The following is a 13675-nucleotide window of genomic DNA, read 5'->3' on the forward strand; positions in this document are numbered from 1 at the left end:
TGCCATGAGCGGTGGTGTAGGTTGCAGAAGCGGCTCAGATACTGAGTTGCTGTGGCTATGGTGTAGGGCAGCAGCTGCAGCTCCAATTCGACCCTTAGCCTGGGAACGTCCATGTGCCACAGGTGCAGCCCTAAAAAGCCAAAAAAAAAAAAAAAAAAAGTAAAAACCACTGTCCAGTTTCTATCACTATGGAGAGGACCAGTTCAATCAGGTTACCATCCCTTTTTCAAGTTTTTACCATTTCACTGATGTATAAACAGTAAGATAAAATTAAAATGGAAATTGAACAAAGAAAAAAGAAAGTCTAGGTCCTAACCCAGCCTTTGGAATTCCTTACTGAGATATCTGGCAGAAGGTAGGGAGCTGCTTAGTGGCAGCCAAAGGAAAACCTGAATGAGGAATCAGGAATGGAAAAGACATTCTCTGAGATATTTAGCCTGTCTCCCTTAAGGTCACATAAAATTATTGCCGATAAATTCTTCTGTGGCTTAGATCTATAAGGCAAGATTTAAAAATAACACTTATTATAAATTGTGAACTAGCTTCCTAATATACATAGCCATGCCCTGCATCCAAACATAAATAATTATTTACAGACTTTTTGGTGTTCGTATTAATGATTACCTATGAGGAAAAGATTACTTAAGAGGAAAAGACACATGAGGGGTGGGCTAGGCTCTGAAGATTACTAATGCTGGGAGACCTACTGAGAAAGAAGAAAATCTACAAGAAACTTGATATACCAAAGCAACAGGATGAATTAACATTTAAAACGACACTTTTTTCAGAAGTTGTATTTGTCTTAATGCTAGATAAATTTGAAGCTAAATATGTTAAACCTGCTTAACATAACCTAACAGAATAATTTCTTTCCCTTAAAACCGCTTGAGTTAAGACTGCTGGAGACTGTTAAGGGCCACATTTGTCCTCTAATAGGACTTATTGTCTAAGGGTACCTTAAATTTTAAGTAACATTTCTTTTTTTTTTTTTTTTCCTTTTTTGTCTTTCTCAGGGCCGTGCCCACAGCACACGAAGATTCCCCAGGCTAGGGGTCCCATCGAACTATAGCTGCAGGCCACAGCCACAGCCACAGCAATGCAGGATCCGAGCTGCGTCTTCAACCTACACCACAGCTCACAGCCACTCTGGAGCCTTAATCCACTGAGCGAGGTCAGGGATCAAACCCGCAACCTCATGGTTCCTAGTATGATTCGTTTCCGCTGCACCACGACGGGAACTCCAACATTAATACAAACTTTTTTTTTCTTTTTTGCTATCTCTTGGGCCGCTTCCGCGGCATATGGAGGTTCCCAGGCTAGGGGTCGAATCGGAGCTGTAGCCTCCAGCCTACGCCAGAGCCACAGCAACGCGGGATCCGAGCCGCGTCTGCAACCTACACCACAGCTCACGGCAACGCCGGATCGTTAACCCACTGAGCAAGGGCAGGGATCAAACCCGCAACCTCATGGTTCCTAGTCGGATTCGTTAACCACTGCGCCACGATGGGAACTCCTATTAATACAAACATTTTCTCAGGTTTTATTTTCAGGGTCAGCCTGAAATACTCATTTATAGGACTAGATTTAAGTCCTAACTGAACATACAAATGTTAGTATTTTCACAACAGGGACCTAACCTCATTCTAGGAATTGAAACACTATACAGCATAAGCACAACACATACACATATTAACTTCTCTCTGGTTGAACCAAGATGATCCAAAACGCCTGTTTTCTCTCTCAGAATCCAGAAACTGACTGCCCGAGCCAGATCAACAGCTGACATGCAACAGTCACACCCAACTGTTACCTCCTTTACATCAGCAATGAGAGCATCTCATGCAACAGTCACAACCAACCCTTACCTTCACATCAGCAATGAGAGCATCTCATGCAACAGTCACACCCAACCCTTACCTTCACATCAGCAATGAGAGCATCTTCGTCTTCTATCCCTGTAGGGACACATTTCTTGTGCAGTGGCAGAGACTCCAATTTATCTACAAGGCAACGAAGGCCTTCAAGCTCAAAATGGGTCAGATGCACCTGCCTGTCCTTCCGGGGGCTACATTGGGAATCCCACACTTGTCCATTGTGGGAGCCCCGGCTAGAGTCAGAGGTTGAATCCCCAGACAAAGTTTTCTTCAGACTTGGAAGACTTCGGCAGGTTTTACCCAGTCCATCATAATCCAGGTTGACCCCATTGGCTACAGGGCTAGTGAGAACAGAACGCCTATTGCTCAAGCGCCGGGGTTCTCGATCTACCGCTTCCTCATCCCCATTTCCGGACTCCAACCCATTTAACTCCAAATCTGCCAGTACGAAGAAAAAAATGCAGTGAGAACATGCCACTTGGCCATGTGACCAACAAAAGAAACTGGTAGCATAAGAGGGGCCCTGAGGTTATAAATGACGAAGTTGTCACATTTAAAAAATTGGTCTTTCCTTCTCCAGCCTATTTGTCCGCTGCTGGAAATCACAGTTACAGGTAAAAATAGGATCCTGAGCTAGTAGAACAACTGAGATAAATAGTCAATTGAATTTTTAAAAGACTGGGAAGGGTGCAACCTTTAAACTGTGTGCTAGAAATAAGCTACCTGTGAGAACAGTGTAAACTGGTTTCAAGTTCAAACTTAGTTTGGGGGTTATGAGTTCATTATCTTTAAAAAACTAGACTGCATGAAGCATATATATATGTGTATGTATATGCAGTTTTTTTGGGGGAAGCATGTATATTTAAAAACAGTTTTGCTCAACGTTTTGGTCATAAAATTAAGCTCTGATCAAAAAATTAAGCTCTGAGGAGTTCCCGTCGTGGTGCAGTGGTTAACGAATCTGCCTAGGAACCATGAGGCTGCAGGTTCAATCCCTGGCCTTGCTCAGTGGGTTAAGGATCCCGTGTTGCTGTGAGCTGTGGTGTAGGTTGCAGATGCGGCTCGGATCCCGAGTTGCTGTGGCTCTGGCGTAGGCCGGCATCTGCAGCAGCTTCCATTCGACCCTAGCCTGGGAATCTCCATATGCCCCGGGAGCGGCCCTAGAAAAAGAAAAAGACAAAAAAAAAAAAAAAGCTCTGAATCAAAATCTTAGCAACATGGCTAAATAAAACAAAACAAAATGAACCTTTTTTTCTTTTTTGGCTGCCCTGTGGCATATGGAGTTCCTAGGCTAGGGATCAGATCTAAGCCACAGCTGCGGCAACGCCAGATTCTTAACCCACTGTGCCTGGTCAGGGATCAAACCTGTGTCCCAGTGCTCCCCAAGACACCATTGACCCCATTGCACCACAGTGGGAACTCCCAAAGTGAATATTTTTTAAATGAAAGATTTTGATAGTCAAAGTGAGAATAACAGTTCTAATGAAAGAAGAATTCTTCAGAGTTCAAGTTGCGGCTCAGTGGGTTAAGAACCTGAGCAGTAACCATGAGGATGTAGGCTCAATCCTTGGCCTCACTCGGTGGGTTTAGAATCAGGACTTGCTGGGAGTTCCCATCATGGCGCAGTGGTTAACGAATCCGACTAGGAACCATGAGGTTGTGGGTTCGGTCCCTGCCCTTGCTCAGTGGGTTAACGATCCAGCGTTGCCGTGAGCTGTGGTGTAGGTTGCAGACGCGGCTCAGATCCTGCCTTGCTGTGGCTCTGGCGTAGGCTGGAGGCTACAGCTCCGATTCGACCCCTAGCCTGGGAACCTCCATATGCCGTGGGAGCGGCCCAAGAAATAGCAAAACAAAACAAAACAAAACAAAAACAAACAAACAAAAAAATCAGGACTTGCTGCAAGCTGCAGTGTAGACTGCAGATGCGGCTTGGATCTGGGGTTGCTGTGGTGTAGGCTGGCAGTTGTAGCTCTGACTCAACCCCTAGCCTGGGAACATCCATATGCCACAGGGGCAGTGAAAGGAAGGAAGGAAAAAGAAGACTTTTAAAATGTTAACTGATCTTTTATTATGAAAGTAACACATGTTGACTATTAATTTAGGAAATACAGGAAGATGCAAAGAAGTAAATAGGTCACCTGTATCCCTCTACCCTCAGATAACAACTCAACAGTGTGATGTATTTTCTCTCCATCTTTTTCTTACACATCGTGTATGACTACGATTTTTTTTTGGGGGGGGAGGCCACGTCCACAGCACATACAAGTTCCCAGGCCACGTACTGAACCTGTGCTACACCAGTGACCCAAGGTGCTGCAAAGACAACACTGGATTCTTAACCCACTGCGCCACAAGAGAACTCCCGTAGGACTATGATTTGATGCTCTTCAAAACTGAGATCACGGTGTATGTACAGTTCTGAATCCTGCTTTCACACAGTGATGAGCTTTTCCTTTTTCCTCAAACAAAATACACACTGTTCTCAGAAGAAATGCTAAGACAGAAAGAATCTTGTTTGAAGATTCCATGAAATACATGAGCACAGGATATTACAGTGTTGGCTCCTCTTTTTTTTTTTTTTTTTTTGTCTTTTTGCTATTTCTTTGGGCCGCTTCCGCGGCATATGGAGGTTCCCAGGCTAGGGGTCGAATCAGAGCTGTAGCCGCTGGCCTACACCAGAGCCATAGCAACGCGGGATCCAAGCCTCCTCTTTATTTTTAAAGCATGGAATAACCTAAAAATGTACAAATGAAAACTATCCTGACTTGCAATAAAATAGTCAGGTTCTTAACCTGCTGAGCCACAACAATTTGGTACTTCTAAATAGATAAATTAAAAAACAAACTATACAGGAGTTCCCATCGTGGTTCAGTGGTTAATGAATCTGACTAGGAACCATTAGGTTGCAGGTTTGATCCCTGGCTTCGCTCAGTGGGTTAAGGATCTGGCGTTGATGTGAGCTGTGGTGTAGGTAGGTCACAGATGCAGCTTGGATCCTGCATTGCTGTGGCTCTGGTGTAGGCTGGTGGCTACAGCTCTGATTAGACCCCTAGCTTGGGAACCTCCATATGACATGAGTGCAGCCCTCAAAAGACAAAAAGACCAAAAAAACCCCCAAAAAACCCCAAAAAACTATACAAACAAAACCATTGAGCAACAGTCTATGGAATATTCCTGGCCTCACCCTCAATCCTGAAAGGTATCTCGAAAGCTCGTGTAGGCAGAACACTTACCCATGCTAAGGGACTCTTTCTGAAATTCCTTAGTTAGGTGGGAACGGTTGGTTATGCAGTACACATAGCGCTCCAGCACATACCAACACATCTCATAGTAGAACGGATAGCGGAACTTATTTGGAACCTGCACCGGAACAAAATAATGAGAAAATTAAGTTGATAACAGTTTTCAAGGAAAGAGAGTAACAATCACTGCAATAAACAGCCCAGGAAAAACCCTCCCTAGTCAATCTGCAAACTTTGGTTGGCATTTGGGGCAAGAATTTAAGCCGATCTGTCAGCTTCAAAAATGTTGGTCTTAGGAAACAATCACTAAAGACAACAGGTATTTTGTAAAGACCATTTCAGAACTACCAAGAAGCTGTCTTGGTTGAGTGGGCCAAGCATCAAAAAGTTTTGAACGGAGTTCCCGTCGTGGCGCAGTGGTTAACGAATCCGACTAGGAACCATGAGGTTGCGGGTTCGGTCCCTGCCCTTGCTCAGTGGGTTAAGGATCCGGCGTTGCCGTGAGCTGTGGTGTAGGTTGCAGACGCGGCTCGGATCCCGCGTTGCTGTGGCTCTGGCATAGGCCGGTGGCTACAGCTCCGATTGGACCCCTAGCCTGGGAACCTCCATATGTCGCGGGAGCGGCCCAAGGAATGGCAAAAAGACAAAAAAAAAAAAAAAAAAAGTTCTGAGACTCAGTAAAACGTTAGGAGTAAAACACAATATACTTAATTAAGAAAACTGTTTTAGGGTTCTTAGGATGGAAAGGCATACTAGTCACTCTTGCCTTTACTAGTTTTACCCTGAATCAAAGGCCATGAAACACAGAATATAATGGCAAAACAGGACATGAGATAAAGTTACATGTTTTTATTACATACTTACACATATGAAAGTATGACTAGAGATGCATTCGCAAACTACCTCTAGCCGAGGACATGAAGCTCAGAATTCTCTCCCACTATTACCTCTCAGCTTGCCTGTCTTGTACTTTGTAGTCTGCCAAGACGGTATTACCCACAAATCAGATTACTATTCTACATGGCCTAAGCAGCTGCTATCTTTTGTTTTCTTTCCATTCTCCCTAAAAGCAGCATGAAAGTATTCCTTCTGAATTATCACAAAAATAACTGTCCTTTAGATCTACCCTAGTCAAAGAAATGGCAAATCACCATGGATCAACCAGTGAGGAAGAACAATGATGGGGATTATTCTAAATTCAGGCACACCTCATTCTACTGTATTTTGCTTTACTGCGTTTTATAGATATTACCAGGTTTTTACAAATTAAATGTTTGTTCAGACAAAGGTTAGCATTTTTTATAAATAAAGATTTTTTCTTTTCTTTCTTTTTTTTTTTTAGGGCCACACCACAAGCTTATGGAAGTCCCCAGGCTAGGGGTCAAATCAGAGCTGCAGCTGCTGGCCTACGCCACAGCCACAGTGATACCAGATCCAAGCTGTACCTGCGACCTATACCGCAGCTCATGGCAATGCTGGATCCTCATCCCACTGAGCGGGGCCAAGGATTAAACCCGAATCCTCATGGATGCTAGTAGGGTTTGTTACCACTGAGCCACAATGGGAGCGCCAAAATAAAGTATTTTTAAACTGAGGTACATACATTTTTTAAGACGACATACTGTTACTTACACCTAATCGGTTAGTACAAACATGACCTTTCTATACACTGGGGAACAAAAAAATTCATGTGACTCAATTTACTGCAATATTTGCGTTATTATGGTGGTCTGGAGGCAAACCTGCAATATCTCTGAGGTGTGCCTGTACACTGTGCCCATCTTCTTTTAGAAAGGCCATCTTTCAAAAGGATAAGGCAAATAATACTCTTAGGATTGTTTTGAATATATTACTTCTCAAAATGTTTCCGTCTCCTTTTTATTTATTTATTTATTTATTTATTTATTTTTGTCTTTTGTTGTTGTTGCTATTTCTTGGGCCGCTCCCGCGGCATATGGAGGTTCCCAGGCTAGGGGTTGAATCGGAGCTGTAGCCACCGGCCTACGCCAGAGCCACAGCAACGCGGGATCCGAGCCGCATCTGCAACCTACACCACAGCTCACGGCAACGCCGGATCGTTAACCCACTGAGCAAGGGCAGGGATCGAACCCGCAACCTCATGGTTCCTAGTCGGATTCGTTAACCACTGCGCCACGACGGGAACTCCTCCGTCTCCTTTTTAAAGCTCTGTGTTCAGGTAGTCTTCCTGAATAAAGGAGACCCAGATGGGAGTCCCTTTCAGACCCCTTCGCTAGGGCACAGAGCATCACTGTGGAATGAGGAGATCACTTTCCTCAGTGCAGGACAGGAGAGACACGCACGTATACTTTCCTAGCTTTCCAAGGAAGAGGAGCCAGGCTCTGAATCTCAGTCTCTTTTGCCACCACAGCTTAAACAACTAGAAGAGGTTTCCCCTCCCTTATTTGAAAATCAAATTAATTACCACCTTCTGGTGAGGTGGGAGAACACAAATTAACAGATACTTGATCCCCCCAAATTAAATATAATACACTGGGCTTCTCTGCTCACCTTTTACGTGTTCTTAACACTTTTCTGGAAAGGTTTTTTGGGTTTTGGCTGTACCTGCAGCACATGGAAGTTCCTGAGCCAGGGATTGAACGTGAGCCACAGCAGTGACAACGCTGGATCTTTAACCCACTGAGCCACCAGGGAACTCCTGGAAAGGTCTTTTTTAAAAGTTCAGGACAGGAGTTCCCGTCGTGGCGCAGTGGTTAACAAATCCGACTAGGAACCATGAGGTTGCGGGTTGATCCCTGCTCTTGCTCAGTGGGTTAACGATCCGGCGTTGCCGGGAGCTGTGGTGTAGGTTGCAGACTCGGCTCGGATCCTTCGTTGCTGTGCCTCTGGCGTAGGCTGGTGGTTACAACTCCAATTTGACCCCTAGCTCTGGGAACCTCCACATGCCGTGGGAGCTGCCCAAGAAATGCCAAAAAAAAAAAAAAAGTTCAGGACAACCAGAGTTCCTGCTGTGCTACAGCGGGTTAAGACTCCAACTGCATCAGGTGCTGCGAAGGTTTAAGTTCAATCCCCAGCCTGGCACAGTGGGTTAAAGGATCAGGCGCTGCAGCAGCTGCAGCTCAGATTCAATTCATGGCCCGTATGCGGAGGGTGGGGCCATAAAAATAAAGTTCAGGACAACCCAATTCTAAACTCTCTGGGACTCTGTTGAGAGCTGAGTAATACTGGAAGGAAGGAAGGAAGGAGGGAAGGGAGGGAGAAATGAAATAAAAAGAAAATACAAAATAGGCATTACACTTCTGATTTTTTACTTGGAACTCATTAGACTATTAATAATAGCTGAGACATCACACACCCAACTTCCCCAATGGCCTTCTACCTATGCTGCTAGATACCACAGAACACACATCAATTTCTAAGACCAGATTAGAATGTTTTGGAAAAAAAAATTTTTTTGTTTGTTTTTTTGGCAGCATCCACAGAATATGGAAGTTCCTAGGCCAGGGTCTGAAGCCAAGCCACAGCTGTGGCAAAACCAGATCTTTAACCCACTGCGCTGGGCCGAAGATCAAACTCTCACCTCAGCAGCGACCCAAGCTGCCACAGAGACAACACTGGATCTTTAACCCGCTGTGCCACAGCGGGACTCCTGAAAAAAATTGTTTAATACTCTTTATTGAGCCTTTAAGGGCTATCAAGAGAATAATTACCAACACTCAAGTTCCACAGTGGCACAGCTAAAGTAGTGAAAACGTTGCCTTAAATTTACAACATACCTTATATTTCTTTCATGAAGCACTGTGTATACATCTATACATTCTAAGTTAAACTTTGTGAGTTTATAGAACGTTACATAATAAACAGATGTCAGGCTGGTACTGGCATGTAAAAACGTGGTGAAGAAAGCAAATAAAAAATGCTCTGCGTGTATATATGTAGAAGATCCAATGAAATTTTAAAGAAACACAGAAGGGTTCTTTATTTGGATGAAGCAATTAAGTAAGCCCTACTTAGGAAAAATGGAATAATACAGCAGTTAGATACTGAAATTTAACATTTTCTGATAAGCAAAGTCTAGGAAAATAAGATAGATAAATCAACATCAGTTACTACCAGTTCAACAGTCTGTAGGAAACTTTTCATGCAGAGATAAGGTGCTCAGGTTACCTATGCTGTTGAATATATATTCTCCCTTTCTTCCCTCATAGAGCAAACAATTAAGCTATGGGCATAACAGCAATTTTCAGCCAAAAAAGGAGAATGCTTTTTAGAAACTTTTTTTTTTTTTTGGTCTTTTTATGGCCACACCCATGGCATATGGAGGTTTCCAGGCTAGGGGTCAAATTGGAGCTGTAGCTGCTGGCCTCCACCACAGCCACGGCAACGCCAGACCCGAGCAGAGTCTGTGATCCTCACCGCAGCTCCCAGCAACGCAGGACCCTTAACCTACTGAGCGAGGCCAGAGATCCAACCCGTGTCCTCACGGATACCAGTCAGATCGCTCCCACTAAGCCATGATGGGAGCTCCTCAGAAACATTTTTAGATTGAATCTCACAGCAGGATAGGTGGTATTACCTCTTAACAATGATTCTGAGTTAAGTAAGAGTACTTTACTATGAAATTATGTAATTTTTCTCTTTTGAAACATTTTAATTATTTTTACTGTTATCACAACTTCAAACTTACTAAACTACTTACTATATTTTGTAGTTTCATTACTTTTAACAAACAAGTAGAGGTTCTTTCAGGTTTTTTTTGGCCACACTTGCGGTATATGGAAGTTTCCAGGCCAGGGATTGAATCCAAGCCACAGCTGTGACTTACACCACAGCCGCTGTAATGCCAGGTCCTTAACCCAAGGTGCCCCAGGTGGGAACTCCAAGAAATTCTTTTTTAATAAAATTTATTTTAAAAAGCATTCCATTCTCTCTTAATACTAAGAGGGAAACTCCAGCAATACCAACCTCATGTACAAGGTAATAGGTTAGAGGCTACCTACGCTCTAACCAAAACAAATGTTCCCAAATGGGCACCAAAATGGTTAACTGACCATGTTCACAGTAAGTAGATCAATGACCATTCCTTCTAAAAGGTGTGGATTCCAGAGTTCCCACTGTGGCACAGGGGAAATGAATTCAGCTAGTATCCATGTGGTTCAACCCCTGGCCTTGCTCAGTGGGTCAGGGATCTAGCGGTGGCATGAGCTGTGGTGCATGTTGCAGACACGGCTCGAATCTGGCATTGTTGTGGCTGTGGTGTAGGCCGGCAGCTGTAGCTCTGACTGGACCTCGAGCCTGGGAAAGCCTATATGCCATGGGTGCAGCCCTAAAAAGAAAAGAAAAAAATACTAAAAGTTGTGAATTCTTCACTAATTATTTTTTGATTTTTTTTTTTTTTTGTCTTTTGTCTTTTGTTGTTGTTGTTGCTATTTCTTGGGCTGCTCCCGCGGCGTATGGAGATTCCCAGGCTAGGGGTCAAATCGGAGCTGTAGCCACCGGCCTACGCCAGAGCCACAGCAATGCGGGATCCGAGCCGAGTCTGCAACCTACACCACAGCTCACGGCAACGCCAGATCGTTAACCCGCTGAGCAAGGGCAGGGACCGAATCCGCAACCTTGTGGTTCCTAGTCGGATTTGTTAACTACTGCGCCACGACGGGAACTCCTTTTTTTTTTTTTTTTTTTTTTTTTTTGTCTTTTTGCCATTTCTTGGGCTGCTCCTGCGGCACATGGAGGTTCCCAGGCTAGGGGTCGAATTGAAGCTACAGCCACTGGCCCACGCCAGAGCCACAGCAGCGCAGGATCCGAGCCGCGTCTGCGACCTACACCACAGCTCACGGCAACGCCGGATTGTTAACCCACTGAGCAAGGGCAGGGATCGAACCTGCAACCTCATGGTTCCCAGTCAGATTCATTAACCACTGAGCCACCACGGGAACTCCTATTTTTTGATTTTTAATTTTGAAACTATTAGATCTCCCAAAAAGTTCCAAGAGTGGTATGGTATCACTAACACTTCTAGCTTCTCCAAGCCCCATCACCGGTTAACATCCCCCACATTTTGCTAATCTCTATTCGTTTACACTGTTACTGTTCTGCCGAACTACCTGAGAGCAAGTTGTGAACATCACATCCCCTACTCTGTACTCTAATGGCTGCTTAATGTCAGTACCACTTATACTTTAATGACATATGATTCAGCTCTTGCCAGTGAGGGTTTTGCTGAAGGATTAAGCCCGATCTCCCTAAGGCAGAGTCATAAACAGCACCTAGTAGATCTGGTTTACTGTCTCTTTTTGTTGTGGCTTATGAGCTGAAAGTGCTTATCACATTTTCAAATTCTTTTATTTTTTGGCTGCACATGAGGCATACGGAATTCTTGGGCCAAGGAATGAATCCAAACCACCACTGCGAGCTATACCACAGCTGTGGCAAAGCCAGATCTTTAACCCACTGTGCTGGGCCAGAGAGCGAACCAGTACCTACACAGAGACAAGCCGAATCATTAACCCACAGCCCCACAGAACTCCCAATATCACATTTTTAAATGTCGGGGGGAGGCGGGGGGTAATTAACTAAAAGAGCATTTTGTGTAATGGGAAAATTACATGAAATTCAAACCTTAGTGTCCATAAATAAAATTTGATTTTATTTGAACCATGATCACTTGTTTAAGAATTTCATTCTTCAAGGCAGAGTTAAGTGCTTCTGACAGATGCTATATGGCCCACAGAGCCTAAAATACTCACTATCTGGTTCCTTACAAAAAAAGTTTGCCAATTCTTTCCTTAAGATATTCTCTGCATATAACTTTTCCCCTGCACATCCAGATTGGTTTATTAGCTATGTAACATCCTATGGAAAACTGAGAAAATAAGACACACAAACATTTTCTATAGGGCTTAATTCTCTCACGGAAACCCAGTTGCGAGAGGCAGTATACACAGTTACATATTAAAGTACAACAGTTTGAGCATTACACAGTTAGCAGAGTAAAGAAAGAAATATAAAGTTGTGACTCTTGAGGTGATAAATTCCTTATACCAAATTATTCTAAGAGAACGAAACTAAAATACCATGGCTTGTGAGTTCCTGTGGTGGTGCAGCGGAAACAGACCCAACTAGTATCCACGAGGATGCAGGTTCGATCCCTGGTCTTGTTCCTTGGGTTAAGGATCCAGCATTGGCACTCCCATCGTGGTGCAGTGGAAATGCATCTGACTAGCATCCATGAGGATGCAGGTTTGATTCCGGGCCTCGCTCAGTGGGTTAAGGATCTGACATTGTCATGAGCTGTGGTATAGTTCTCAGACTTGGCTTGGATCCCAAGTTGATGTGGCTGTGGTATAGGTCAGTAGCTATCGCTCTGATTCAACCCCTAGCCTGGGAGCCTCCATATGCTGCAGGTCTGGCCCTAAAAAGACAAAAAGACAAAAAAGAAAAAAAAGAAAAAAAAAAAAAGGGGATCCAGCATTGCCACAAATGTGGTGTGGGTTGTGGCTGTGGCTCAGAGCCCAAGTTGCTGTGGCTGTGGCAAGGCTGGCAGCTATAGTTCCAATTCGACCCCTAGCTTGGGAATTTCCGTATGTGCAGGTACAGCCCTAAAAAGCAAAAAACAAAAAAAAAGCATGGCTCAAGAAATCACCAAATAGGAGGTCCTCTTGCGTCTCAGTGGGTTAAGAACCCGAGGTAGTGTCCATGAAGATTCGGGTTTGATCCCCAGCCTCAATCAGTGTGTTAAGGATCTGGCATTGCCTCGAGCTGAGGTGTAGGTCACAGATTCAGCTCAGATCCCATATTGCTGGGGCTGTGGCTTAAGCCAGCAACTGCAGTTCCAATTCAATCCCTAGCCTGGGAACTTCCATATGCTGCAGGTAGAGCCATTTAAAAAAAAAAAAAAAAAAAAGGCAAAAAAAAAAAAAATTACCAACTATGCCTCTGCAGTCCTATAAAATCCTAAGATACCACGAATCTCAAGGAGTTGGAGTCCCCAATACCAAGTATGTAGATCTTGTTAAATATTTTTCTCAGTCTTCCTAAAATGTGATAAACACTGCATTTTAACGAACAACAACAACAAAAAATAGAGGTTTTAAGACAAACTATCAGTGAATCTCTTAAATATCAGTTTTAAATGGAATAAACAAACCTCTTCACATCCAATTATTGCAGAGAGTTACATACCCGTGTCCGATCTTCAATGTTATAGATTTTTAACTGCATGGGGATATTGAAGCTATGCAAAAAATTGCCTCCAAACACTAATGTGTCTGTGGGAGTATACACAGCATGAATCCAGCCTAGGAGAAAGGGAAAGGACAGCGGCCGTAAGCACACATTATAATACAGCTCTCTCTGAGCCTGAGTGCAAGACCTCTAGATCACATTTTCACTCTGATTCTGCCTCTTTGTGGTTGGTCAAGTTACTTAACCTCTTGCAGCCTCTATATCCTCTATAAGACCAGGATAGATAAATTATACCTTCTATGATAGTAGGTAAGCACTAAATGAGAAAATGCAGGTAAAGTGTTTAGTATATAACAAACTCTCAGTGAACACTGCTTCCATTTACTGGAGTAT

General features: G+C 43.7%; 1 protein-coding gene across 5 annotated transcripts in view; it reads right to left on the reverse strand.

Annotated features, from left to right (window-relative positions):
• Positions 1 to 13675, reverse strand: part of KDM2A (lysine demethylase 2A) — a 119110-nt gene that overhangs the window by 23895 nt on the left and 81540 nt on the right. For 4 of the 5 annotated variants that reach the window (XM_021077215.1, XM_021077212.1, XM_021077210.1 and 1 more), the window contains 3 exon segments: positions 13280 to 13395; positions 5108 to 5234; positions 1918 to 2312 (listed from right to left, as the gene is read on the reverse strand). In XM_021077215.1, coding sequence (XP_020932874.1) covers positions 1918 to 2312; positions 5108 to 5234; positions 13280 to 13318 — 561 coding nt within the window. In that variant the 5' untranslated portion in view covers positions 13319 to 13395. 5 annotated transcript variants of the gene reach the window in all.

Source organism: Sus scrofa, chromosome 2, assembly GCF_000003025.6.
Source record: "Sus scrofa isolate TJ Tabasco breed Duroc chromosome 2, Sscrofa11.1, whole genome shotgun sequence".
NCBI classification, from domain to species: domain Eukaryota; kingdom Metazoa; phylum Chordata; class Mammalia; order Artiodactyla; family Suidae; genus Sus; species Sus scrofa.